The 25523-nt window shown below is 56.4% G+C and overlaps 2 protein-coding genes across 2 annotated transcripts; both read right to left on the reverse strand.

Annotated features, from left to right (window-relative positions):
* Positions 1-1172: 1172 nt before the first annotated feature.
* AGPAT1 (1-acylglycerol-3-phosphate O-acyltransferase 1) lies at positions 1173-9224 on the reverse strand. Its single transcript, XM_071577021.1, has 6 exons — positions 9040-9224; positions 6364-6497; positions 3767-3942; positions 1858-1953; positions 1518-1590; positions 1173-1369 (listed from the first exon to the last, which is right to left on the reverse strand). Exons 1-6 carry the CDS (start codon positions 9222-9224, stop codon positions 1173-1175), a joined length of 861 nt encoding a protein of 286 aa, XP_071433122.1.
* Positions 9225-12253: 3029 nt separating this feature from the next.
* PRR29 (proline rich 29) lies at positions 12254-19673 on the reverse strand. Its single transcript, XM_071577083.1, has 6 exons — positions 19560-19673; positions 18646-18787; positions 14673-14788; positions 12984-13150; positions 12806-12876; positions 12254-12649 (listed from the first exon to the last, which is right to left on the reverse strand). Exons 1-6 carry the CDS (start codon positions 19635-19637, stop codon positions 12618-12620), a joined length of 606 nt encoding a protein of 201 aa, XP_071433184.1. The 5' UTR covers positions 19638-19673; the 3' UTR covers positions 12254-12617.
* Between the last annotated feature and the right edge of the window lie 5850 nt (positions 19674-25523).

Here is a 25523-nt window from a genome sequence, read left to right on the forward strand (position 1 = left end):
AGCCCCAGACTTGGGGACACAGACACAGACCCAGGTTTGAGGGACAGACACAGACCCAGATTTGAGGGACAGAAACAACCCCAGATTTGGTGGACACAGACACAGCCCCAGATTTGGGGACACAGACACAGCCCCAGATTTGGGGACACAGACACAGACACAGGTTTGGGGGACAGACACAGACCAAGATTGAGGAACAGAAACAACCTCAGATTTGGGGGACAGAAACAACCCCAGATTTGGTGGACACAGACACAGCCCCAGATCTGGGGACACAGACACAGCCCCAGATTTGGTGGACACAGACACAGCCCCAGATCTGGGGACACAGACACAGCCCCAGATTTGGGGACACAGACACAGCCCCAGATTCAGGGGACACAGACACAGCCCCAGGTTTGATGGACAGACACAGCCCCAGGTTTGATGGACAGACACAGCCCCAGATTCGGGGGACGGACACAGACCCAGATTTGAGGGACAGAAACACTCCCAGATTTGGGGGACACAGACACAGCCCCAGATTTGAGGGACAGACACAGCCCCAGATTTGGGGACACAGACACAGACCCAGATTTGAGGGACAGACACAGCCCCAGATTCGGGGGACGGACACAGCCCCAGATTGGGGGGACAGACACAGTCCCAGATTTGGGGGACAGACACAGTCCCAGATTTGGGGGACACAGACACAACCCCAGGTTTGAGGGACAGACACAGCCCCAGATTTGGGGACACAGACACAGACCCAGATTTGGGGGACACAGACACAGACCCAGGTTTGAGGGACAGACACAGTCCCAGATTTGGGGGACAGACACAGCCCCAGATTTGGGTGGACAGAAACAGTCCCAGATTTGGGGACACAGACACAGCCCCAGATTTGGGGACACAGACACAGCCCCAGATTTGGGGGACAGAAACAGTCCCAGATTTGGGGCACAGAGGGACTGCACAGTCTTAACAAGGGGGCTTGGGGGGCACCTTGCTCTGTTTTTGGGGACCTGCCTGGCCCCCATCCTGCACTGCTCTGCTCCCCTTGCACGAGGGCACCGTCCTGCCGGGGCGGTGGCAGGGCTGGTGGACACATCCTGAGGGGACAAGGGGACAGCACGGCCCAGCCTCTGGCTGTGCCACCTCCCTCGTGTCCCCGAGGGACTCGCTCCCTCTGCTTAATTAGTGGTCCCAGTTGAGTCCTCCTCACACGGGGGGCTGCCCCTGCCCCTGCCCTGGTGCCCGTGGTGGTTCACAGACATCTCAGCGAGGGCATCAGCCATGGCCTGGCGGACACTCTCGGTCAGCCTGGGGACATCCTGTGGGCTCAGGCCCTGCGTTTCCACCTTGGGCAGGATTCGGATGGTGCACGTCCCTGGGAGAGAAGGGAAAGGTCGGGGTTGATGTTAAGGAACCACCACAGACCACCTTTACCACCACCAACTGCCTCCCCACATCTCAAGGTGCCTCCTCCCCACTGCCAGCTCTGCCTCCTGGCATGGGAATTCTTGTCCATCCCTTACCAGATGTGAATCTCTTCTCCTTGGAGCTGAAGAAGTCCCAGTATGGGGAGATCACAATGGGGAAGATGGGAACCTGTAGGACATGGAGGGTCAGGGGTGTCTGTCATCCAGATCCCCTCCCCAGGTGGGACTCCATCTCCAGGCCTCAGCAGGTCCCTGTCCCACCCCAAGTGCCTGTGCCAGGGGACCAAAAAACCCCCATCCCACCATCCCAGGGTGGCATCTCCACCCTGCTCCATCCAGGCTGAGCAGAGGTGGAGGATCATGGAACCGTTTCAGTTACAAAAGAACTCTGAGACCATGGAGTCCAGCCTTGCAGAGAACATCAGGATGCTCCTACCTGAGCCTGCACTGCCAGGTGGAAAGCCCCACGCTTGAAGGGCAGCATGGACTTGTTGGGGTTCCTGGTGCCTTCAGGGAACACCCACACTCGGAGCTGCATGGGATGGGACAGGGGGGAGAATGTGATCAGAGGAGGGGGGGGACTTATGCTTATTTTACTTATACTTATTTTGCTTATGCTTATTTTACTTAACATTTATGCTTATTTTGCTTCTTTGTAGTATAGAATTCACTGTATAACACACAGCAAAACTCCCAAGGTACAGACCTGTCCTTGAAGGTGCCACACCAAGAGGCCCCAGAGCCACTTGGACCAATTAAAACAGCCTGGATGCCCCATGAAGTGAAGATAAATCAGAAAACATGTCAAAAGAACAAGATAAGTAGAGAAATTCACCAATTAGACCAGTTACAGTTGCCAACAAGTCTGATTTGAAGCAGTTTTGAGCAAAAAGTAAAAAGCTCACAAGAGGAAGACACCTGAATTCATCCCCAGAGACCACCAGAGACCCTGCCCTGAATTCCCAGCAGGAAAAGACAAAGACCACCAGAGATCCTGCCCTGAATTCCCAGCAGGAAAAGCCAAAGACCCCAAAGACCACCAGAGACCCTGCTCTGAATTTCCAGGATCAAAAGCCAAAGACCCCAAAGACCACCAGAGACCCTGCCCTGAATTCCCAGGAGGAAAAGCCAAAGACCCCAAAGACCACCAGAGACCCTGCCCTGAATTCCCAGGAGGAAAAGCCAAAGACCCCAAAGACCACCAGAGACCCTGCCCTGAATTCCCAGGAGGAAAAGCCAAAGACTCCAAAGACCACCAGAGACCCCAAAGACCACCAGAGACCCTGCCCTGAATTCCCAGGAGGAAAAGCCAAAGACCCCAAAGGCCACCAGAGACCCTGCCCTGAATTCCCAGGAGGAAAAGCACAGGCAGGAGTGACATGAGGGGGAGAAAACTGAAATCAGTTCTTGAAACTCATTATAATAACCCAGCCCTCTCTAAGAAAATAATGTTTATACATGAAGAAATAATAAATATGTATCATTTACTTGCATACAAAGCAGTTGTAACTCGGCCAGGGGTGCAGGTTTTTGGAGGAGCTTCCCCCATGTCCCCGGGCTCAGAATAAACACACCTCTCTATAACCCTATGTCCTAGTTCAGCAGGAGGGACCAGCTAACCCTGTGTGGGGGTGATCAAAGCTGTGTATTCTACCCCCTCTATTCATTCCCAAGGTCAATGGGCCATGAGCAGCAGCTGCCCAGGGAGCCATTATCACCTTCACACCCAGCCTGAGGGGGGCGGAGCTGCCAATGGGCCATCAACAGTTCAACACCCCCTGGCTCCCAGAGTTAATCACCCATTGGGTGAGTCCCCGCCCAGGGGGAGGGACTGGGTGCTCCCTGAGGGTACATAAGTGGTGGGTAAGAAGACCTTGGGAACCTCTCGTGGGATCCAGAGCAGTAGCAGGACCTCGACAGGAGGAGATCCCCGCTCTCGCCCAGACCACAGCCCTCGCCTGCACCAACAGGTTTTTCTTTTCCTTTTGCTCTGGACTTGGGGGAACCACAGGGGTCTCAGCACAAGGGCAAACAAACCCCCTTGGGTTTGTGCCCCAGGACACTGGGTTATACTGCTGGGGTTTTGTGAGTTGAAAGCAATTTCCCTTGTGTGTCAGTGTTGTTATTGTAATATTATTATTAAATTTTAGCTCTGACTTATAATCTCTCTCGTGGTGAGTTCATTTCCCCTGCTGGTTCACCTTTAAACCAGCACATCTTATTAGATACAGAGTTTTCCTTCCACAAAACAAACAGACCTCAGCCAGAGCACCCTGGCACCTTCTCCATCAGCCCTCCCCTCACCCCCTTTAGCCCCACAGGTGTTCCTGCCAGTTCCCCCTCACGTTTTCACGCCACATGGTCCTGGCTGTCTGGGCAATGACATCGATGGCAGCCTCTGTCCTGTGGCGGTCGATGAAGATGATGCCACTGAGCCAGCAGGCCCAGCCCACGGTGCCCATGTACAGCAGCTCCTTCTTGGCAATGGGCACACAGCGCTCAGGAATGACCTCCACCATGCCTGGAGGAGGGATGGGAGAGGTGTTAAACACCTGCCCAACCCCACAGTGTTTGCAGCAGAAAAATCAGCTCAGAATCACAGAATCATAGAATGGATTGGGTTGGAAAAGACCTCCCAGATCATCAAGTCCAACCCTTGATCCAACCCCACTGTGATCACCAGCCCAGGGCACGGAGTGCCCTGGGCTGGTGATCACAGTAGGGTTGGATCAAGATGTGGTGGATTCTCACTCAGTGTCACATCCACAGAACAGATTGGGTTGGAAAAGACCTCCGAGATCATCAAGTCCAACCCTTGGTCCAATTCCAGTCCCTTTACCAGATCATGGCACTCAGTGCCACGGCCAAGCTCAGCTGAAAACCCTCCAGGGATGGGGAATCCACCCCCTCTCTGGGCAGCCCATTCCAATGCCTGAGCACTCTCTCTGCAAAGAATTTCTTTCTCATCTCCAACTGAAATTTCCCCTGGCAGAGCTTGAGCCCATCATGCCCCCTTGTCCTATTGCTGAGTGCCTGGGAGAAGAGACCAACCCCCACCTGGCCACAACTTCCCTTCAGGCAGTTCCAGACAGTGCTGAGGTCACCTCTGAGCCTCCTCTTCTCCAGCCTGAACACCCCCAGCTCCCTCAGCCTCTCCCCACAGCACTTGTGCTCCAGTCCCTTCTCCAGCCTTGTTGCTCTTCTCAGTTGGGTTGGAAAAGACCTCTGAGATCATCAAGTCCAACCCTTGATCCAACCCCACTGTGATCACCAGCCCAGGGCACTCTGTGCCCTGGGCTGGTGATCACAGTGGGGTTGGATCAAGATGTGGTGGATTCTCACTCAGTGCCACATCCACAGAATGGATTGGGTTGGAAGAGACCTTCGAGATCATCAAGTCCAACCCTTGGTCCAACTCCAGTCCCTTTACCAGATCATGGCACTCAGTGCCACGGCCAAGCTCACTTGAAAAACCTCCAGGGATGGGGAATCCACCCCCTCTCTGAGCAGCCCATTCCAATTCTTGATTCTTTGCTGCTTGGAAGTTTAAGCTTCCCAAGGTTGGACAAAGCAGTTGAGTATCAGGAATATATTTTCCATCCCTGAGAGGTGATTTCTGCAGAGAGGAACCCTCCAGAGAGGACAGATTACATCAGTGCAGACAGATTAATAAGTCATTTACACCCTAATAGAAAACCAGGTCGGATTTCTTTTTAAACTTTACTTAAAGGACTTTAAGTCATGCCCAGTGGCTTCCAGAACCACTCAGCCCTTGGGCTGTGCCCACCTGGCATCATCTCCTGTTGTCCCAGCCCTCTCTCCACGGCACACCCATGTCCCACTGATGCCAAAGGGGTTTTTGTTCTGATTTTCACATTTTGTAGATTTTAGGAACACAGCAGTTGTAGATTTTTAGAGGGTTAATATTTCTAACAGTTTAAGTTTAATGCCTTTCTATCACTACCCCTGTCCCAGAACAGGGAGCTCAAATTCCTTTAGTTAATTAATCTTGTTCAGACTCCTTTCCAAGGCAGAGCTGAAGGATATCAGAAGGCCCACAGAATGAAACATAAACACAGGTCAGAGTGACCCAAAAGCCAGAACTGGATGAGCTCCAAGAGACCTTCGTGTGCCTGAGGAAGAAGAGCTGATGAAGACAGAGGGTCTTGACAACCCCAGACCCAATTCCAGGGGTTGGGTGGGACTGGGGCTGGACTGAGAAATGTGTAAAGCAATGATTGGAGGGATCTTATTATAAAAGCCATGGAAACAAGAACTGGGGCACATGGATGTCACCCTGTATTCCTGTGGGCTGTAGGCCCTGTGTTGTTAAAGGACCTTTACTTTTTATCTTACCCTACACTAACGTGGCTCAGAGTCCTGTTTTTGGGGACAGGGTCATTCACAGCATCACACCAGCACTTCTGGACCAAGCCCACCACCCTGCCCTGGACAAATCCTGGTGCTGAGCTCCCTGGGACCCCCAAAGTGAGGCTGGTCCACCCTTGCAGTGCCCCAAAAGCTGCCCACACAGTGCTGGGCACCCCCCTGTAGGTACAGAAAACTCAAGGGTGAGCAATATAAGACCGTGTGAGACTGAAAGCAGCTGAGAACGTGCAAGGCCACAGTTGCTGGTGTCTGGCAAAGGAGAAATCACTCCCTGCAGGTTTCTCACAGCACACCAGGGGTGTTCATGGAAACAACCAGGATGAGTTCACCAAAACATTGGACTTGTGAGATAATGGATTATAACCAAAGGGGATTTGCAGGTAAGTGGTGTGAGGTTCAGTGTAGCCCATAGAGTGGAGCTTTAACCCCACATGAACTGGGTGCAGTGTGCAATAAATGGCATTCACTCGATCACAACGATCTGTGTGTGGTGTCCCTTTTCCTCCGCCGTTATTCATTGTTTACTTTACCCCCCCTGCCCCCTTGCACGTACCCAGGAGGTCAAGGGAAGCTTGGTGGTTGCAAACTATCACGTAGGGCTCCTTGAGGTTCAGGTTCTCGGAGCCCAACACCTGCATCTTGATGCCATAGAAGCGTTTGAGGGGCAGGAGAGCGGCACGGAGGAGCCTGTGGAGAGAACACGGGTGGGCAGCAGATCTGCCCAGCCCAGGCAGCAGGAGGGGCCAGGCTGGGGCTGGGCTCGTGGTCTGCTGGATCCATGGTCAGTCTCAGGGTTGGTTTGCTTTCCCCAGCACGTTTGTAGCCTGTGTAAGTCACAACTAACCCTGTACCCACCCCCGAGGTGAAGGTTTGGTGTCTCAGAAGCAGAGGCTGCTCTGGAGCTGCTGATGGAGGAGAGGGACCAGCACAAGATGGTGGGAGGGAAAAACCAGGATTTTTGGTGTCCAGAGATGATGGAAAAGCAAAAAGAGAAGGGAGATGCGAGAGGAATGGAAGGTTTGGGAAGAGAAAGGGGAAAAGGGGAAAGGGAGAAGGGGGAAAGGGAAAGGGAAAGGGGAAAGGGAAAGGGAAAGGGAAAGGGAAAGGGAGAGGGAAAGGGAAAGGGAAAGGGGAAAGGGAAAGGGAAAGAAGTGAAGAGAGAGAAGGGGGAAGAGAGAAGGGGGAAGAGAGATGACCACATGCCAGAGAGGACAGCTGCCTCTGGCCAGGTAAGCTTCACCTGGAGGCTCCCAGAGGTGCCCAGCTAGATCTGTGTGTGAGCTGGAAAGCCAGGCCCCAGCACTGCAGGTACCTGAAGCCAGAGGGGCTGGATCACCACCAAGAGGTGCTGAGATGGACAAGCACTGGAGATGGACACAGAGAGGGACAGTCTTGAGACAGACAGGTCCACAGAGACAATTCCAGTGAGTGGTTCTGCAGAGCAGCACTGCAGGCAGCAAGATTTGGGATGCAGGTGGAGGGAGAAGGGAAGGGAAACCCCACCCAGATACATTCCTTAGAGGAAATCACAAATACCTTCACCGGACCCGCAGTGTCGGGAGAGGCGGAGGTTTGACTTGTGTGGCGTCACACAGTGATGTCACACCTCGAGAGGGCTGGACAGGCAGGGGATGGCAGTGAAAGGTGATGCCCAGCGTGAGAATAACGAGTGGAATGGAGGGAGGAGGGAGCAACAGGGATTACAGCACCGCAATGGAGATGAAACGCTGGGACACGTTTGGTATTGAAATGGAGCACTGTCCAACCCACAGCACTGAGGGCACCCGTGCCAGGGTCCCCACATCTGGCGGTGACTTGTGCCAGGAACACACAGGGGAGAGGGAAAGGGCTCAGCACCAGGTGGAGGTGAGAAGTTTGGAGGGCAGAGTAGAGGCAGGCACAGGGGAGAGGGAGGCTCGATGGTTCGAGGGTCCCTCGTATCAGACCACCCGAGCCTGCAGGCTCAGAGATGTCCCAGCAGAGAAGCAGTGCCCCAAAGCCAGGACTAATGCCAGGAATGTGCTCCGAGCCGGAGGCTTTGCGATCCCGAGCAGAGGGCGCCGGGCGTGCTGCTGAGGTGCAGTTTGGCTGCGAGCTGCCGGTGGGGCGAGATAAGGCAGATGAGTCACCTCGGCGTCACTCGGGTATTGCCACCCAGCCGGAAGCGTTGGCACCGGGGCTGGGGCAGCCCTGGATGGTGTGTGTGTGTGTGCACAGCATTCCTGCACAGCAAGGACCGGGCTGCACAACACGCCGATAACATCAGCCCTCTGACCACACTCCTGCCGAGGGCCACAATCCATCAGCACGGGATACGTGATGGCTCGAGCTCAGCAAATACCTCCAGCTCAGATATTTTTCACTCTGACATAATTATATCCCTTCTGGTATGTTATCGTGCCCAGGAATCCAGCAAGGGGATTGCAACACCCTTGAAAGCAACCAGACCTTCCTCTCGTGTTGCACAGCGATGTTATCTCGGCTGCTGCCACCCCTGAGTGACAGCACGAGGGCACGACTCATGGGGACATGGCTGTGGCACACCTCACAGCTGATGGCACCGAGACTGCCCAGACCCACAGAATCCCACAATGGTTTGGGTTGGAAGGAGCCTCAAAGCCCACCCAGTCCTGCCATGGGCAGGGACACCTCCCACCAGCCCAGAGTGCTCCAAGCCCTGTCCAGCCTGGCCTGGGACACTCCCAAGGATGGGGCAGCCACAGCTTCTCTGGGTAGTGCCAGCACCTCACCACCCTCTGCCAAAGCATCACCCCTGAGGCTCCCACAGGGCAAGACCTGGATGAGGAGACAGTGCTGGGTGTGTTTGCACCCTGCTAATGGTGGTACCTCCAGTCTTTGCCAACCCCCAGGTCACCCAACCAAGCGATAGCCCAAGGTTTGCCATGGCCAAAAATGAACCATTTCACTCTAGTTCTTGCCCCAGGAATCCCAAATCCCGCCCCGGCTGGCCACCTTCTTCGAGGTGTAACCCTCCCTGGGCATTGACCAGCAGGTCTTCACCACACCACAAGATGCAGATGCTCCTTCATTGCCACATGGACATGACCACAGCCCTCCCCATGGCCCTGGGGCTCAACCACCACCTGTAATACAACTGTGGGTAAGGCCTGAGCTGGAAAAAGAGTGTCCACAAACCCACAGGAGCTCCTCCACCACAGCCCAGCCCAGCCATCTCCACATCATCTCCACACCCCCAGGCCATACTCACTTCATGTTCTCCACGGAGCGTCCCCGAAGAGCCGCGTATGGGGACAGCAGGGTGGCCACGAGCACGATCCAGCAGTTGAAAAAGGCCACCTTGCAGAAGTAGTGGAAGGTGGCATTGTAGTGGTACAGCAGCACTGCCAAGAGCAGGAGGAGCAGCAGCCCCTGCAGCAGGACCAGCTCAGTCATGCTGGGGAGCTCAGCCCACGTCCCCAGGAGGAGGGCGAGTGGCACTGGGGGTGCTGAGGAGCGTGGCGGGTGGATCAGGTGTATCGGTGTGTGGGTGTTTGGGGCTGGCCCAGGGGAAGGCACGGTGTGAATCTCAGCCTGTGCAGAGCCCTGGCATGGCCCAGCCCCCATGGGCAGCAGGGTACCCCACTGAGGGTGGGGAGGGCAGTGAGTCAGCGCTGGGACCCTGAGTCACCCGAGGTGTCACTGCAGGGGGAGTGCCCTCCTGGTGACTCCAAATTGATATGATCAGATCTGTCACCACAAAAGTGTCGGTGTTCTGGGAACTGCTCCTGGCCACAGAGATGCCAACCCTGGGAAAGGGGGTCTCAGCTGGTGGAGACAGCATGGTCTGTGCCCATCACCCCAGCCAGGCTTGTCACAGTTACCTGCTGGCACTGTGACTGATCCCCAAACCTCACCCTGTGGAGTATCAGATTATTGGAAGATGCCTCCCCAACTGGGACAACATCAGGCAAGTGGTGCCAGTGCTCCCCATCTCTCTGCTCCCACCAATTTGGGAAGATGGAGCCCCTCTGCCCTTACCCTCCCATTTGCCAGCAATGCCCCAGCAGTGCCTTGGGGGCTGAGCTGTGCCACCCCCTGCTCCCACCCTGGGCTGGGGGAGACCCCAGCCCTTGCCCAGAGGAGATACCAGCCCTTGCCCCAGTTGGCAGGCAGGGGCCGCGTTGCATTAGGTGTTTTCGCAGGTACAATTAGCACCACAGGGTGTAATTAGCCTCTCATTCTACTCTCTTGCCCTCACATTGGGCACACAGGAACCAGACCTGAGGAAACTCCAGTCCTGCTTTCACAAACCAAGAGGTTGTCCCTGCAGAAGTAACTGTGGCCTGGTCTCAGCCACCAGCAGCATCTCCAGCCTGGCAGGTCCATGGCCCAAATCATAGACCCACAGAGTTCCAGAAGCATTTGGGTGGGAAGGAACCTTAAACCTCATCTTGTTCCACCCCCTGCCATGGGCAGGGACACCTTCCCCCAGCCCAGGTTGCTCCAAGCCCTATCCAACCTGGCCTTGGATACTTCCAGAGATGGGGAAAGGAAGGACATGCACGTTCTGCTGCCCAGACCCGTCGGCTGGACTCTGACCCTCAGGTCAGGGCCCTGTGAGCAGCAAGATCCATTTGTGCCTTCCCATCACAGTCTCTGGGGCAAACAATCCCCTTATGCCACACTTGGGAGGGGTATCACATCCCCTGGGCCAAACCCAGCCCTTCATGTGGCACAACCTGCCCTCAGCAAAGCCCCTCTGCATCTCTGCTCCCCTCCGTGCCCACAGCTGCTCTTGCCACCCACACCTCCCCCCTGGCCACACTGCTGTGGGTGCCAAGATGCCCCCGGGCTCTGGCCAAGTGATGCTCCCCATGGTGGCAACTGGAGAGTGCCCCAGTTTGACCAGTGACCCAGAGAGGGCTCAGGGGTTGCGTCCACCAGGGGTGTTGCAATCCCCATTGCTTCACCCTCCTGACCTCCTCATTATTCTCCTATTAAAGCTAAGATTGGGTCATGTCTTGAGCCCACCCTTCCTGTCCACCCCATTCCAGGTCACTCCTCACCTCCTTCTTCCCTTTCTGTCTCTGTGTGGAAACCTCTGTGCACCAGCCTGGTCTCCCACCAAACTCAGCCTTGCTTTTGGATGTCTCTCCTCCCCTTCTGCTCTGCCCAGCCAGTCCTGCTGCCTCCCAGGGGCCTCCCAGCTGCAGGAGATGGGCTTTCATCCTGCAACCCAACATGACCCTCAGAGGTGACCTCAGCACTGTCTGGAACTCCCTGAAGGGAAGTTGTGGCCAGCTGGGGGTTGGTCTCTTCTCCCAGGCACTCAGCAATAGGACAAGGGGGCACGATGGGCTCAAGCTCTGCCAGGGGAAATTGAAGTTGGAGATGAGAAAGAAATTCTTTGCAGAGAGAGTGCTCAGGGATTGGAATGGGCTGCCCAGAGAGGGGGTGGATTCCCCATCCCTGGAGGTTTTTCAGCTGAGCTTGGCCGTGGCACTGAGTGCCATGATCTGGTAAAGGGACTGGAGTTGGACCAAGGGTTGGACTTGATGATCTCAGAGGGCTTTTCCAACCCAATCCATTCTATGATTCTATGACCCTCCTGCTCCACATCTGGGGCTTCTCCTCCAGCTTCAGCAGGAGCCACACTGAGGAAGATCTGCCCATCCCAGAGCACAGGAAGGATAAACCTCCCCTTCCACCAGGACCCCAGAGGAGATGCAGGGCAGCCTCAGGCCCAGTGGGGGCACCAGGAGGGGATTTGAGGTGCTCCTGCCTTTCTGCATTGTCTGAGCCCCTGAAGACCACAGGCCCTGAGGTCTCCTGCCAGGAATTCTGCTCTTGGGATGGTGTCAGAGCAGAGCTGTCACCCCAGGTGGGGTTGGGGAGGTAGCAGAGGCAGGGAACATCTCCCCCCACTTCATAGAATCATAGAATGGATTGGGTTGGAAAAGACCTCCAAGATCATCGAGTCCAACCCTTGGTCCAACTCCAGTCCCTTTACCAGATCATGGCACTCAGTGCCACGGCCAATCTGTGTTTAAAAACCTCCAGGGATGGTGAATCCACCACCTCTCTGGGCAGCCCATTCCAATGCCTGAGCACTCTCTCTTCCTGCAGCTTCATGGTGAGCAGAAGGGACCCTGAATTCTGGGATACTCCATGATCTTCCTTTTCCAGGCTGCTGCCCCAACCACATCCCCCACCAAGACTGAGCTGTAGAGCAGGTCCAGCTCTCCTTGTGCTCCCAAAATATTCTGAGTTGGAATATGATCCACAGGGATGATCGAGTCCAGCTTTTAACCCTGCACAGAACATTCCCAAGAGTCACAACAGGAACATCCCACTCTGCTTCCCAACCCTCAGCACCCCCATCAGGCACTGATTTATCCCCCCACCAGGTGCAGGACCCCCTGGGCCCCCCCCAGTCCCGAGGGAGCCCTGCAATCAGGCACAAAGCCATCAGCCCATGTAATTACAGATACTTAATTAGTGACAGCAGGGCGCTTTCTTAACAAAGCAAATTAATCACAGGCAATGTGCTGCATTGAGATCTGAAGGGACTAATGAAGATGGGGGTCCACCTGGGCTGGGGACATCCCCCCTATTCCCACCCACTGGGACAGCACAGCCTGTGCCACCAAGTTCTCAGGGATGCAGAGATGGGGATGGGGATGTCACCTGGGGTTGGGTGACAGGCTTTGTGTCACCTCCTGCCTTGGGGTGGCTCAGGGGGAGGGAGCCACCCCAAAACAATTGGTATCCTGGACCACCCATCCAGAACCTTCTGGGATCACAGGCTGGGATGTGCTGGAGAAACCATCTTGGGAAGCACAGAGTTCACAGCATGTGCTGCACCATGTCATAGTACTCTGTGGAGAAAAGCTGGAGCTGCAGGTGTGCAAGGGATGTCCACCCCTGGGATGAGCTGGACACAGGGAAGCCCACCCTTGGGTGGGAGCTGCCTGGCTGATCATGGCCAGGAAAGGTGCTCCTAGCTCAGGGACATGGGGTGAACATCTCCTTACCTGCTGCTGGTGGGACGTTGGGTCCCACCGTCCCGGTGGCACTGGGGGGTGGAGGAGGGGGCACCGCCCTGCTGGAGAGGAGCAGGGACAAATAAATGCTGGATTGATGTTCTGGAAGTCTCATCACACCGGGGATGGCAGGGGCCAGGGGGCACAAAGCCCCAGCCTTGGCACTCACTCCTCATCCTCAGCTGAGGAGCCCACGTGCCGCACGGCCGGACCCCCATCCCACGGCGGGTCCTGCCACGCCATGATGGGCACAGGGCCTGGGTAGGGCATGTAGTGATGGTGGAAAACCACGGCCTCCTCCTCCTCCTCCTCGGTCTGCAGAGGCACTGCCAGCGCCTGCGAGGAGGAACAAAAGGCAGGGCAGTGCCAGACTCGTTGAATCCCTGGGGCTCTGCTCCCAAAGCACCAGTGGGCAGTTCCCATGGAGCCACATTTGGCTGCTCCCAGGGGCCAGCTGGGTGGGCTCTGCCCCACAGAGACCCCCACGGGCAGCCAGCGTGGGAACCTGATTGATGGGCACACGGGGGTGGCAGCCCCACAGATGGGACCTCAAATACTGCTGGGAAGAGCCTTTTTTTATCCAGGCTCCAGTCTGGGCCAGCACTGCACTGGTGGGCACTGGGAGGGCCAGGAGGAGGGGAATGCCTAGAGGTGCCAGCTGGCAGCAAGCACAGCAGCTGCCCAGAGCCCAGCTCTCCCCCCTGCCCAGAAAGCACCATTGTTTCCCCCCAAGAAGATGAAATGTTTAACAGGATTTTGGTTCTAGACAGACTTAAATGACAGCCCTTGCAGAGCCACCCTGCCTGATGGGCACACAGGGAGGGTCCTGGCTCTTCCCAGCTGAGTTAAACCCTCCCAGCACCCTGGGTGGGATCTGTGCTGGCACAGCTGGGGGTCAAACCAGCACAAAGAGCCACAAAACCCCACGAGGTTGAAGAGCCTGCACTGAGCTGGGCTGAGACCATCCGTTGGAGGGGTCCCACAGTGTGCCAGAGTGGGACATGGGCATTCTGCTCTCCTGAGCAGCTCTGGAAAGGTCCTTTTGCCCACCCCTCTGCTCCTTTGGTCCCTTTGCCCACCCCTCTGCTCCTTTGTGCCCTTTGCCCACCTCTTTGCTCCTTTGTGCCCTTTGCCCACCTCTTTGCTCCTTTGTGCCCTTTGCCCACCTCTTTGGTCCCTTTGTGCCCTTTGCCCACCTCTTTGCTCCTTTGGTCCCTTTGCCCACCTCTTTCCTCTTTTGGTCCCTTTGCCCACCTCTTTGCTCCCTTTGCCCACCTCTTTTGTCCCTTTGTGCCCTTTGCCCACCTCTTTGCTCCTTTGCTCCCTTTGCCCACCTCTTTGCTCCTTTGTGCCCTTTGCCCACCTCTTTGGTCCCTTTGTGCCCTTTGCCCACCTCTTTGCTCCCTTTGCCCACCTCTTTGCTCCTTTGTGCCCTTTGCCCACCTCTTTGCTCCTTTGTGCCCTTTGCCCACCTCTTTGTTCCTTTGTGCCCTTTGCCCATCTCTTTTCTCTTTGATCCCTTTGGTCCCTTTGCCCACCTCTTTGCTCCCTTTGCCCACCTCTTTGCTCCCTTTGCCCACCTCTTTTGTCCCTTTGTGCCCTTTGCCCACCTCTTTGCTCCTTTGCTCCCTTTGCCCACCTCTTTGCTCCTTTGTGCCCTTTGCCCACCTCTTTGCTCCCTTTGCCCACCTCTTTGCTCCTTTGCTCCCTTTGCCCACCTCTTTGCTCCTTTGTGCCCTTTGCCCACCTCTTTGCTCCCTTTGCCCACCTCTTTGCTCCTTTGCTCCCTTTGCCCACTCCTTTGTGCCCTTTGCCCACCTCTTTGCTCCCTTTGCCCACCCAGCCCCCCGGCCCTTACCTGGGCAGCGGGTGGGGCTGGCCCGAAGCCGAAGGACGTCAGTGCTGCCACAGTCAGGCTGTTCATCACCACCTGGTGCATTTGGGAGTTTTGAATCATCATCAACTCGATCAAATCTGCCAGCAAGCGAAGGGTTCTGCGTCAGAGAGGGATCAGAGCAAGGCCAGGAGAAGCACAGCCCTGGGATGGGGCGGCACCAAGTCCCTGTTCCCAAGCAGTGGGAGCAAAGCCAGACTTCCCCCACCCCAATGTGGAAAGCCCCATGTGGCATTTAAAAATTCTTTTGCTTGGATAAAGCTTTAAAATAGCCTTATTTCATCCTTTTCTTCTTTGCAAATGTGATTAAACATCTGGTCTGGCTCACTGGAGGCTGCTCAGAAGAGGTGATTAGTGGTGCTGGAGGCACCAGACTTCCCACCCATTTGGAGAAAAATTGCTCCAGCCCTGGCAGCGCTCCATGGCTTGGCAAAGCATCTGCCTTGGCACCAGCTGGTGTCCTTGGGGTGGCACAGCATGGGAGCACACCAGGGTCAGCTCTGCTTTGTGCCATGGCACACACAGGGAGCTCAGAAAGCCCTGAAGGAGGCAGGAGGTGGGGCTGGACCATGGGAGTGATCCACAGGGTGGTCTCCATTCCCAGGAGATGGGGCTGGACCATGGGAGTGATCCACAGGGTGGTCTCCATTCCCAGGAGATGGGGCTGGACCATGGGGGTGACCCACAGAGTGGTCTCCATTCCCAGAGCTGGGGCTGGACCATGAGGGGATCCACAGGGTGGTCTCCATTCCCAGGAGATGGGGCTGGACCATGGGGGTGATCCACAGGGTGGTCTCCATTCCCAGGAGATGGGGCTGGACCGTGGGGGTGATTCACAGGGTGATCTCCATTCCCAGGAGATGGGACTGGACTATGGGAGTGATCCCCAGGGTGGTCTCCATTCCCAGGAGCTGGGACTGGACCATGAGGGGATCCACAGGATCCCCATCTCCATTCCCAGAGCTGGGGCTGGACCATGAGGGGATACACAGGGTGGTCTCCATTCCCAGGAGATGGGACTGGACCATGAGGGGATCCACAGGGTGGTCTCCATTCCCAGGAGCTGGGGCTGGACCATGAGGGGATCCACAGGGTGGTCTCCATTCCCAGGAGATGGCGCTGGACCATGGGGGTGATCCACAGGGTGGTCTCCATTCCCAGGAGCTGGGGCTGGACCATGAGGGGATCCACAGGGTGGTCTCCATTCCCAGGAGATGGCGCTGGACCATGGGGGTGATCCACAGGGTGGTCTCCATTCCCAGGAGCTGGGGCTGGACCGTGGGGATGATTCACAGGGTGATCTCCATTCCCAGGAGCTGGGACTGGACCATGGACGTGACCCACAGGATCCCCATCTCCATTCCCAGAGCTGGGGCTGGACCATGGGGGTGATCCACAGGGTGGTCTCCATTCCCAGGAGCTGGGGCTGGACCATGGAGGTGATCCACAGGGTGGTCTCCATTCTCAGGAGCTGGGGCTGGGAGAGGAGCAGCCTCAGGGCCTCCTCAGCCCCTCACACGAGGATCTGGGCCCCAGAGCAGCTGTGCCTGTGCAGATCAGCAGCCCAGGCCCCTTGGCTGGATGTGCCCTTGGCTGAGGTCAATCCAGCTGCAGAGGAAACACAGAGTCTGGCTCTGCATCCCCAGGAAAAGATCCCCATTTGCTGCAGGTGTGAAACTCCCCTGGAAAACACCTGTAAACCTGCCAGAAGGGCTCCTGAGATCCTGCTGGCTCTGTGCAGGAGACCTGCCCAAAGAAGGTGGAAGTCTGGACAGGACTTGGAGCAACCTGGTCTAGTGGGAGGTGTCCCTGCCCATGGCAGGGGGTTGGAACTGGATGGGCTTTAAGGTCCCTTCCCACCCAAACCAGGGTGGGATTCCATCATTCTGAGGCTGGCAGGAAGAAAGGAAGGAAGGAGGGAAGGAGGGAGGGAAGGAAGGAAGGAGGGAAGGAAGGAAGGAGGGAAGGAGGGAGGGAGGGAGGGAAGGAGGGAGGGAGGGAGGAAGGAAGGAAGGAAGGAAGGAAGGAAGGAAGGAAGGAAGGAAGGAAGGAAGGAAGGAAGGAAGGAAGGAAGGAAGGAAGGAAGGAAGGAAGGAAGGAAGGAAGGAAGGAAGGAAGGAAGGAAGGAAGGAAGGAAGGAAGGAAGGAAGGAAGGAAGGAAGGAAGGAAGGAAGGAAGGAAGGAAGGAAGGAAGGAAGGAAGGAAGGAAGGAAGGAAGGAAGGAAGGAAGGAAGGAAGGAAGGAAGGAAGGAAGGAAGGAAGGAAGGAAGGAAGGAAGGAAGGAAGGAAGGAAGGAAGGAAGGAAGGAAGGAAGGAAGGAAGGAAGGAAGGAAGGAAGGAAGGAAGGAAGGAAGGAAGGAAGGATTGATTCTGTGGCCCGTGAGTCCCTGGAGCCTGGGAAAAAAAAAGGGTTTGGGCATCCCCCTGCCCCATGTGCCACATCCCCAAATGCTTCACAGCCGCAAGGATGAGCTCCAAGGACACCCATGAGGGGAATGCCACTCCAGCAAGGAGCTTCCCAGCACAGCCTGGGAGGTGGCCAGAGCTGGAACTGGGAGGAAGGAGTGGGCCAGCAGCCAGGCATGGAACCAAGGGGGAAGGACATGAAGTTCTGGCAGCTCTGAATGGATCCCACCCATCCCCAAGGCTCTGAGGTCTCTGTTTTCTTTCCATACCAATTTTCAGCATCATCTCTCCTCCATGTATTTTTAAAGACCTTCAACCTTCCTCTTCCCCACAACACTGCACAGCTCTGTCCCCAGAGACCACAAGCCCCTCCTGTCTCTGCTGTTGGCTCCCCCAGCCCAGGCTACAGAATCCTGGGTGGCAAAAGGTTGGGTGAAAATCCTACAGACAGTTGCAGGTGCTGCCTGCACATCCCATGGGCTCCAGGGCTGGCATGTGTCCCACTTGGTCCCATCTGGCATGGCCAAGGAGCCCATGTCACCCCTGGCTTTCCCTGGTGATGCTCCCCATGCCCACATGAAATGGGGTTTTGGAGAACAAAAAGAGATGGATTTAAAACCATGCCCAAAACCAATCCCAGGGAGCACCTTGGTGTGGCCAAAGCCAGTCCAGACTCAAAAATCCCATCCCATGGCACCAAACACCCATCCAGGGGTGGTGTGGCTGTTTCTGAGAGGCTGCAGAGGGTTGGCACAGCCCCCCTGTCCACCCTGCGTCGGGAAAAGGCTGGAAAAAGGGAATAAAGAGATTGAGGGGCTGGAGCGGGGCCAGAGAAGAGCAACGAGGCTGGAGAAGGGACTGGATGTGGCTCTGAGTGTCCTCTGAAACACCTCCAGGGACAGAGAATCCACCATGTCTTGATCCAACCCCACTGTGATCACCAGCCCAGGGCACTCTGTGCCCTGGGCTGGTGATCACAGTAGGGTTGGATCAAGGGTTGGGTTTGATCATCAGAGGTCTCTTCCAACCCAACTGAGAAGAGCAACGAGGCTGGAGAAGGGACTGGAGCACAAGTGCTGTGGGGAGAGGCTGAGGGAGCTGGGGGTGTTCAGCCTGGAGAAGAGGAGGCTCAGAGGTGACCTCAGCACTGTCTGGAACTGCCTGAAGGGAAGTTCTGGCCAGGTGGGGGTTGGTCTCTTCTCCCAGGCACTCAGCAATAGGACAAGGGGGCACGATGGGCTCAAGCTCTGCCAGGGGAAATTGAAGTTGGAGATGAGAAAGAAATTCTTTGCAGAGAGAGTGCTCAGGGATTGGAATGGGCTGCCCAGAGAGGGGGTGGATTCCCCATCCCTGGAGGTTTTTCAGCTGAGCTTGGCCGTGGCACTGAGTGCCATGATATGGTAAAGGGACTGGAGTTGGACCAAGGGTTGGACTTGATGATCTCAGAGGTCTTTTCCAACCCAACCCATTCTATGACTCTGTGATTCTGTGAGGGTGAAGTTAAGCTGAGTTTAGCGCTCACCTTTACGACCACTCCCATCACGCAACTCCCCGGACGGGTGCGGGTCCCGCGGCGGGGCCAGGACAGCCCCGGGCCCGGGGAGATGCTGCACGATCGTCACGGGCTGCTGCGACACCGGCACGGCCCCGGCAGGGGATCCCATGGGTGGGAGCTGCAAGGCAGGAGGGGAAGGAAAACCCCGGGATTGCCCCCTCGAGATACAGTTTAGTGCCCTGTCAGCGGGGCAGGCGGGGAGGAGAGGGGACAGGGGGTGGGGACAGGGAGGGGAGGGGACAGGGGGTGGTGGCAGGGAGGGGACAGGGATGGGACAGGGGATGGGGACAGGGGGTGGGGACAGGGGGTGGGGACAGGGGGTGGGGGCAGGGAAGGGACAGGGGGTGGTGGCAGAGAGGGGACAGAGGCTGGGGGCAGGGAAGGGACAGGGGGGTGGTGGCAGAGAGGGGACAGGGGCTGGGGGCAGGGAAGGGACAGGGGGTGGTGGCAGAGAGGGGACAGGGGCTGGGGGCAGGGAAGGGACAGGGGGTGGTGGCAGAGAGGGGACAGGGGCTGGGGGCAGGGAAGGGACAGGGGGTGGTGGCAGAGAGGGGAGGGGAGTGGTGCTGGCTTAGGGGAGAGCAGGATGGGAGCCTCGGAGGAGGGGGTGGCTTCCTCTGATCCCCGCCTTTCCAGGGGTGCCTCCCTGCAAACCTGGGTGAATCGCACACCTGGAGGGTCCCCACCTCTGGGGACATGTCCCTGTGCAGGGATGGACTGCCCGGGTGTGCAGGGGGCACGGAGGCGTTTTGCAACGAGCAGCTTTGCTGTCCCAGCCCCCAGTGCCCACCCAAACCTCAGCCCCCAGACCCCCTCTCTCCTCCCATCCCTTCCCGTTCCCCACCCCCTATCCCACAAATTCAGAGGCAGAACTGCTCTCCGGGGCTTACCCTGGGTGGGATGACACAGATCCCCGCCTGGGGGTCCCCCCAGCCCGCTCGGGAGTCTCCTGCTGCCCCCCCCTCCATGGCTCGGGGGCGAGCGAAGCTGCGGCAGGGCTGGGATCGTTGCCACGGCTCTGGGGAGCAACAAACCCCGCCCGAGGGCTGGCCGGGTGAGGAATGTCCCTGGGCTGGATTTCCCTGCTGTGAATCTCCGGGAAAGGTCCTTTGAACCACCGGCAAAAACAGCTGGAGGGGCCGGGAGGCAGCAGCGTGTCCCTGTGGGGCTGAGCTGTGTCCCTGTGGGGCTGAGCTGTGTCCCTGTGGGACTGAGCTGTGTCCCTGTGGGACTGAGCTGTGTCCATGTGGGGCTGAGCTGTGTCCCTGTGGGGCTGAGCAGTGTCTCTGTGGGGCTGAGCTGTGTCCCTGTGAGGCTGAGCTGTGTCCCTGTGGGACTGAGCTGTGTCCCTGTGGGACTGAGCTGTGTCCATGTGGGGCTGAGCAGTGTCCCTGTGGGGCTGAGCAGTGTCCTGTGGGGCTGAGCCCTGTCCCTGTGGGGCTGAGCTGTGTCCCTGTGGGGCTTGAGCTGTGTCCCCGTGGTGCTGAGCTGTGTCCCTGTGGGGCTGAGCTGTGTCCATGTGGGGCTGAGCTGTGTCCCCGTGGTGCTGAGCTGTGTCCCTGTGGGGCTGAGCTGTGTCCATGTAGGGCTGAGCAGTGTCCCTGTGGGGCTGAACAGTGTCCCTGTGGGGCTCTCTGTGTCCCTGTGGGGCTGAGCTGTGTCCCTGTGGGGCTGAGCCGTGTCCCCGTGGTGCTGAGCTGTGTTCCTGTGGGGCTGAGCCGTGTCCATGTGGGGCTCTCTGTGTCCCTGTGGGGCTCTCTGTGTCCCTGTGGGGCTGAGCCGTGTCCCTGTGGGGCTGAGCCGTGTCTCTATGGGGCTGAGCTGTGTCCACGTGGGTCTGAGCTGTGTCCCTGTGGGGCTGAGCAGTGTCCATGTGGGTCTGAGCCGTGTCCATGTGGGGCTCTCCGTGTGTGATTGAGGCATCCCTGCCTGTCTGCCACAGGTCTGGGGGGCTCTGTTGGTGGAGAAGATCCATCCCATGAACTGTTCCCTTGTAGATCCTCAGAAACACCCACCCTGTGCACAACAAAGTCACAGTGGCTTGGGATGTCACTCAAGTTGGGTCTGGTCCCCACTTTGTCCATGGCACAGTTCCAAGTCCCCTGGCTCTGTCTCCCAACCTCCTGGACCACCTTCCCAGGGATGCAATGACCAACCACCACATCCCCCCATGGAAACCCCAGCAAGGCCCAGCATAAGGCTCAACCAGAGGCACCAGAACCTGCTGCTCTGCCCTGCCACGAGTCCCTCCCTGGGTGCTCCCAGAGGGATTTGTGTCCAGCAGAACACAACCAGCTCACATTTTCCATTTATCTCCCCTTGGCATGTCCAAGCTCATCCCAGGGAAACGCTGCATTTGGGGATGGTGAGTCTGCACCAAATATTTAATCCCCAGCAAACCCTTTGTAATGAAAAACCACTTTCTCCCCTCTAAGAGCCCAACAGATCCCAGCCCCGCTGGCCTCAGGTCTCTTCTCCACCAGCTGCATTTCCCAGGCTGCTCCTCTGGGGGATTATTTCCATCGATATTACACCCAACATCTGCCGTGTACCAGCAGTGCAGACCTGGGAAGGTTTCCCAGGAATTCAGCCTGCTCAGCAAGCAGGAACAGAGCTCTCAAAACCCACTGGAATGGCACCGAGATCCCCCCAAAGTGCCAAGGGAGGAGCTCTCCAAGGGCATCTGCCTCAGCCCCCAACTGTTGGCTCCAGTCAGGCTATTTTCTGCTTGATTAGATTTTCCTCTGTGTTCTTCATTTCTCCAAACGCCTTTGGATTGTTTTTCTGGCTTTTGTTCTAACTCCCAAATTCCCATTATTTGCACATTTAATTACTGTGCTGATTCCTCCTCATTTCTGGCAGAGCCTGACGAGCACAGCCTGGCTGTCAGTCCTGCCTTTGTCTGTGGGAGGGAGTCAAGCACCAGGAGGGGTGAGGAGTCCAAGGAGACCTTCTGGGACACAAAGGGTGGCAAAAACCTGCCTGGAATGTCCTCAGCCCTCCCAGGGCAGCCTGAGCCTCTCTGGGGGGGGGGGGGGGGTAGAGACACTGCCCCTGCATGGGAGGGGAGAGGGAGAAAGAGAGAGAAGGGGAGAGAAGAAGAAATAAAAAAAAAATCAAATAAATAAATAAAGACAAGAAAGGAAATAAAGAAAAGGAAAGAAAAAGAAGAGAAAGAAGAGAAGGAAGGAAGGAAGGAAGGAAGGAAGGAAGGAAGGAAGGAAGGAAGGAAGGAAGGAAGGAAGGAAGGAAGGAAGGAAGGAAGGAAGGAAGGAAGGAAGGAAGGAAGGAAGGAAGGAAGGAAGGAAGGAAGGAAGGAAGGAAGGAAGGAAGGAAGGAAGGAAGGAAGGAAGGAAGGAAGGAAGGAAGGAAGGAAGGAAGGAAGGAAGGAAGGAAGGAAGGAAGGAAGGAAGGAAGGAAGGAAGGAAGGAAGGAAGGAAGGAAGGAAGGAAAGAGAAGGGAGGAAAGAGAGGGAAGGAAAGAGAGGGAAGGAAAAGAGAAGGAAGGAAAGAGAAGGTGCATAGCCAGATGGATGCTGAGTGCCATGATAGGCACTGGCCAGGAAAGGAGATTCTGGGCACAGGGACACACAGGTGGGGACAAAGATGGGGACCAAGGCAGCTGTAGCTGTGCTGTCCCCAGGACACTGCCCAGAGACACCTTTCCTAGGTAGAAATGATGCCTCAGCTGGAGGTACCACCTCTTCTCACCAAGGAGGTGAGGTGAGGACCCTTATCAGCCCACTGACCTGCACTGGGCAGGGGTGACAGCCCAGGATCAGTTTATATTCCCTGCCTGGGATGGTTGGTGATGGCACATCACACACCCACATATGCACCATAGAAAACCAGGACCCAGGAGGGACCAGAGGGTTCTACAATTCTGGGGTGGACTGACCCTCCTTCCCCAGTAAGTGCCACCTTGCCAAACCCATCCCCAGGGCAAGACCTGTGCCAGGAGACACCCCGAGGATGCTCAGCAGGTGACTTTGGAAGCTCTCAAGCCCATCACTTCCTGTAACTTTGGGATTTCTTGTTCTGGAAACCCTCTCCTAAATCTCAAACCCAAAGCTGGGATCTCAGCCTCATCCCCTGCTTAAGCAGAGGTTGAATCCCATCAGAATCTTTGCTCTGAACCAGCAATTTTGCTTTTCAGGACCAAGGCAGTGGGCCTGAAACAGGGTCAGTCCTCTGGGGACCCTCTGCCACCCCCTTGGATATGAATGCAGGTGCTGCACTGGGCACCTGGAGCAGGGACAGGGGGCCAGCCCCTCGTGCTCTCTCTGTAGGGATCTCTGTTGGGATTCACACATTTTGGGGCTGACAAACTAGACAAATTTGCAGGTGCTGCTGAGATAAGAATGGAATTTGTCCCGAGACCTTGAGCTGGTGCAGAAGCAAGAAATGAAGCTGCAGAAACATCAAAGGAGCTCTTTTATAAACTTAAAATAAGTTGCATTAAGACTGTTTAGATCTAGCAATTTTTAGCAAATATGTATTACTTATTAATTGGCCATAGAATCCTAGAATGGATTGGGTTGGAAAAGACCTCTGAGATCATCAAGTCCAACCCTTGATCCAACCCCACTCTGATCACCAGCCCAGGGCACTGAGTGCCCTGGGCTGGTGATCAGAGTGGGGTTGGATCAAGATGTGGTGGATTCTCACTCAGTGCCACATCCACAGAATCACAGAATGGATTGGGTTGGAAGAGACCTCTGAGATCATCAAGTCCAACCCTTGGTCCAACTCCAGTCCCTTTACCAGATCATGGCACTCAGTGCCACGGCCAAGCTCAGCTGAAAACCCTCCAGGGATGGGGAATCCACCCCCTCTCTGGGCAGCCCATTCCAATCCCTGAGCACTCTCTCTGCAAAGAATTTCTTTCTCATCTCCAACTTCAATTTCCCCTGGCAGAGCTTGAGCCCATCGTGCCCCCTTGTCCTATTGCTGAGTGCCTGGGAGAAGAGACCAACCCCACCTGGCCACAACTTCCCTTCAGGCAGTTCCAGACAGTGCTGAGGTCACCTCTGAGCCTCCTCTTCTCCAGGCTGAACACCCCCAGCTCCCTCAGCCTCTCCCCACAGCACTTGTGCTCCAGTCCCTTCTCCAGCCTCGTTGCTCTTCTCTTCTCAGCTGGGTTGCCCTGGGCTGGTGATCACAGTGGGGTTGGATCAAGACATGGTGGATTCTCACTCAGTGCCACATCCACAGAATCACAGAATGGATTGGGTTGGAAAAGCCCTCTGAGAACATCAAGTCCAACCCTTGGTCCAGCTCCAGTCCCTTTACCAGATCATGGCACTCAGTGCCACGGCCAAGCTCAGCTGAAAAACCTCCAGGGATGGGGAATCCACCCCCTCTCTGGGCAGCCCATTCCAATCCCTGAGCACTCTCTCTGCAAAGAATTGCTGTGTGATGTTGGATGGTTTGCTTGGTGTGTTCAGGTTTGAAGATTGTGTGTAACTGTGTGAAAAAGTAGCTCTGAATATGAAACTCCAGAAACTTAAATATCCTCATGCAAGAATAGCTTAAATATTGTTAATGTGAACAGAGTTGGATCTTTCCCCTTTTCCCTTCTCTGCTCCTCATCCCTTCTCTCCACAACTCCTGTAACTCCTGACGAAGAGGACGAAGAAACAAAATACCAAAAAAGTGTAAAATATCATAAAAAGAGATGCAGTCAAGGGATTTATTTCATGACAGAGGTTGAAGCCCCTGAGAAGCCCCTGAGAGGCTCAGCTGAGAACTGTCTCTGTGCAGATCAGGTGTGGAGACAGATCTGCTTGGACTCAGCACTGTTAAACTTCAGCAAATGAGCCAAGCAGGGCACGAGGGCCAGTCCTGGGAGAGGCAGTGCCAGGATGGTGGGGCAGAGTGGCAGTGCCAGGATGGGGATGCAGGGTGGTGGCAGTGCCAGGATGGGGATGCAGAGTGGCAGTGCCAGGATGGGGATGCAGAGTGGGACAGTGCCAGGATGGGGATGCAGAGTGGTGGCAGTGCCAGGATGGTGGTGCAGAGTGGCAGTGCCAGGATGGTGATGCCAAATGGGGCAGTGCCAGGATGGTGGTGCAGAGCAGCAGTGCCAGGATGGTGGTGCAGAGTGGTGGCAGTGCCAGAATGCTGATGTTGAGCAGCAATGCCAGGATGGGGATGCAGAGTGGTGGCAGTGCCAGGATGGTGGTGCAGAGTGGCAGTGCCAGGATGGTGATGGCAAATGGGGCAGTGCCAGGATGGTGGTGCAGAGCAGCAGTGCCAGGATGGCGATGCAGAGTGGCAGTGCCAGGATGGTGATGCAGAATGGTGGCAGTGCCAGGATGGTGATGCAGAATGGTGGCAGTGCCAGGATGGCGATGCAGAGTAGTGGCAGTGCCAGGATGGTGATGCAGGGTGGTGGCAGTGCCAGGATGGTGGGGCAGAGTGGCAGTGCCAGGATGGTGATGCAGAGTAGTGGCAGTGCCAGGATGGTGGTGCACAGTGGTAGCAGTGCCAGGATGGTGGTGCAGAGTAGTGGCAGTGCCAGGATGGGGATGCAGAGTGGGACAGTGCCAGGATGGGGATGCAGAGTGGTGGCAGTGCCAGGATGGGGATGCAGGGTGGCAGTGCCAGGATGGGGATGCAGGGTGGTGGGAGTGCCAGGATGGTGGCGCAGAGTGGTGGCAGTGCCAGGATGGTGGTGCAGTGGCAGTGCCAGGATGGTGGTGCAGAGTGGCAGTGCCAGGCTGGTGATTCCAAATGGGGCAGTGCCAGGATGGTGGTGCAGAGTGGCAGTGCCAGGATGGTGATGCAGGGTGGTGGCAGTGCCAGGATGGTGATGCAGAGTGGTGGCAGTGCCAGGATGATGGTGCAGAGTGG

The sequence above is a fragment of the Pithys albifrons genome, chromosome 25 (assembly GCF_047495875.1).
Source record: "Pithys albifrons albifrons isolate INPA30051 chromosome 25, PitAlb_v1, whole genome shotgun sequence".
Taxonomy (NCBI): domain Eukaryota; kingdom Metazoa; phylum Chordata; class Aves; order Passeriformes; family Thamnophilidae; genus Pithys; species Pithys albifrons.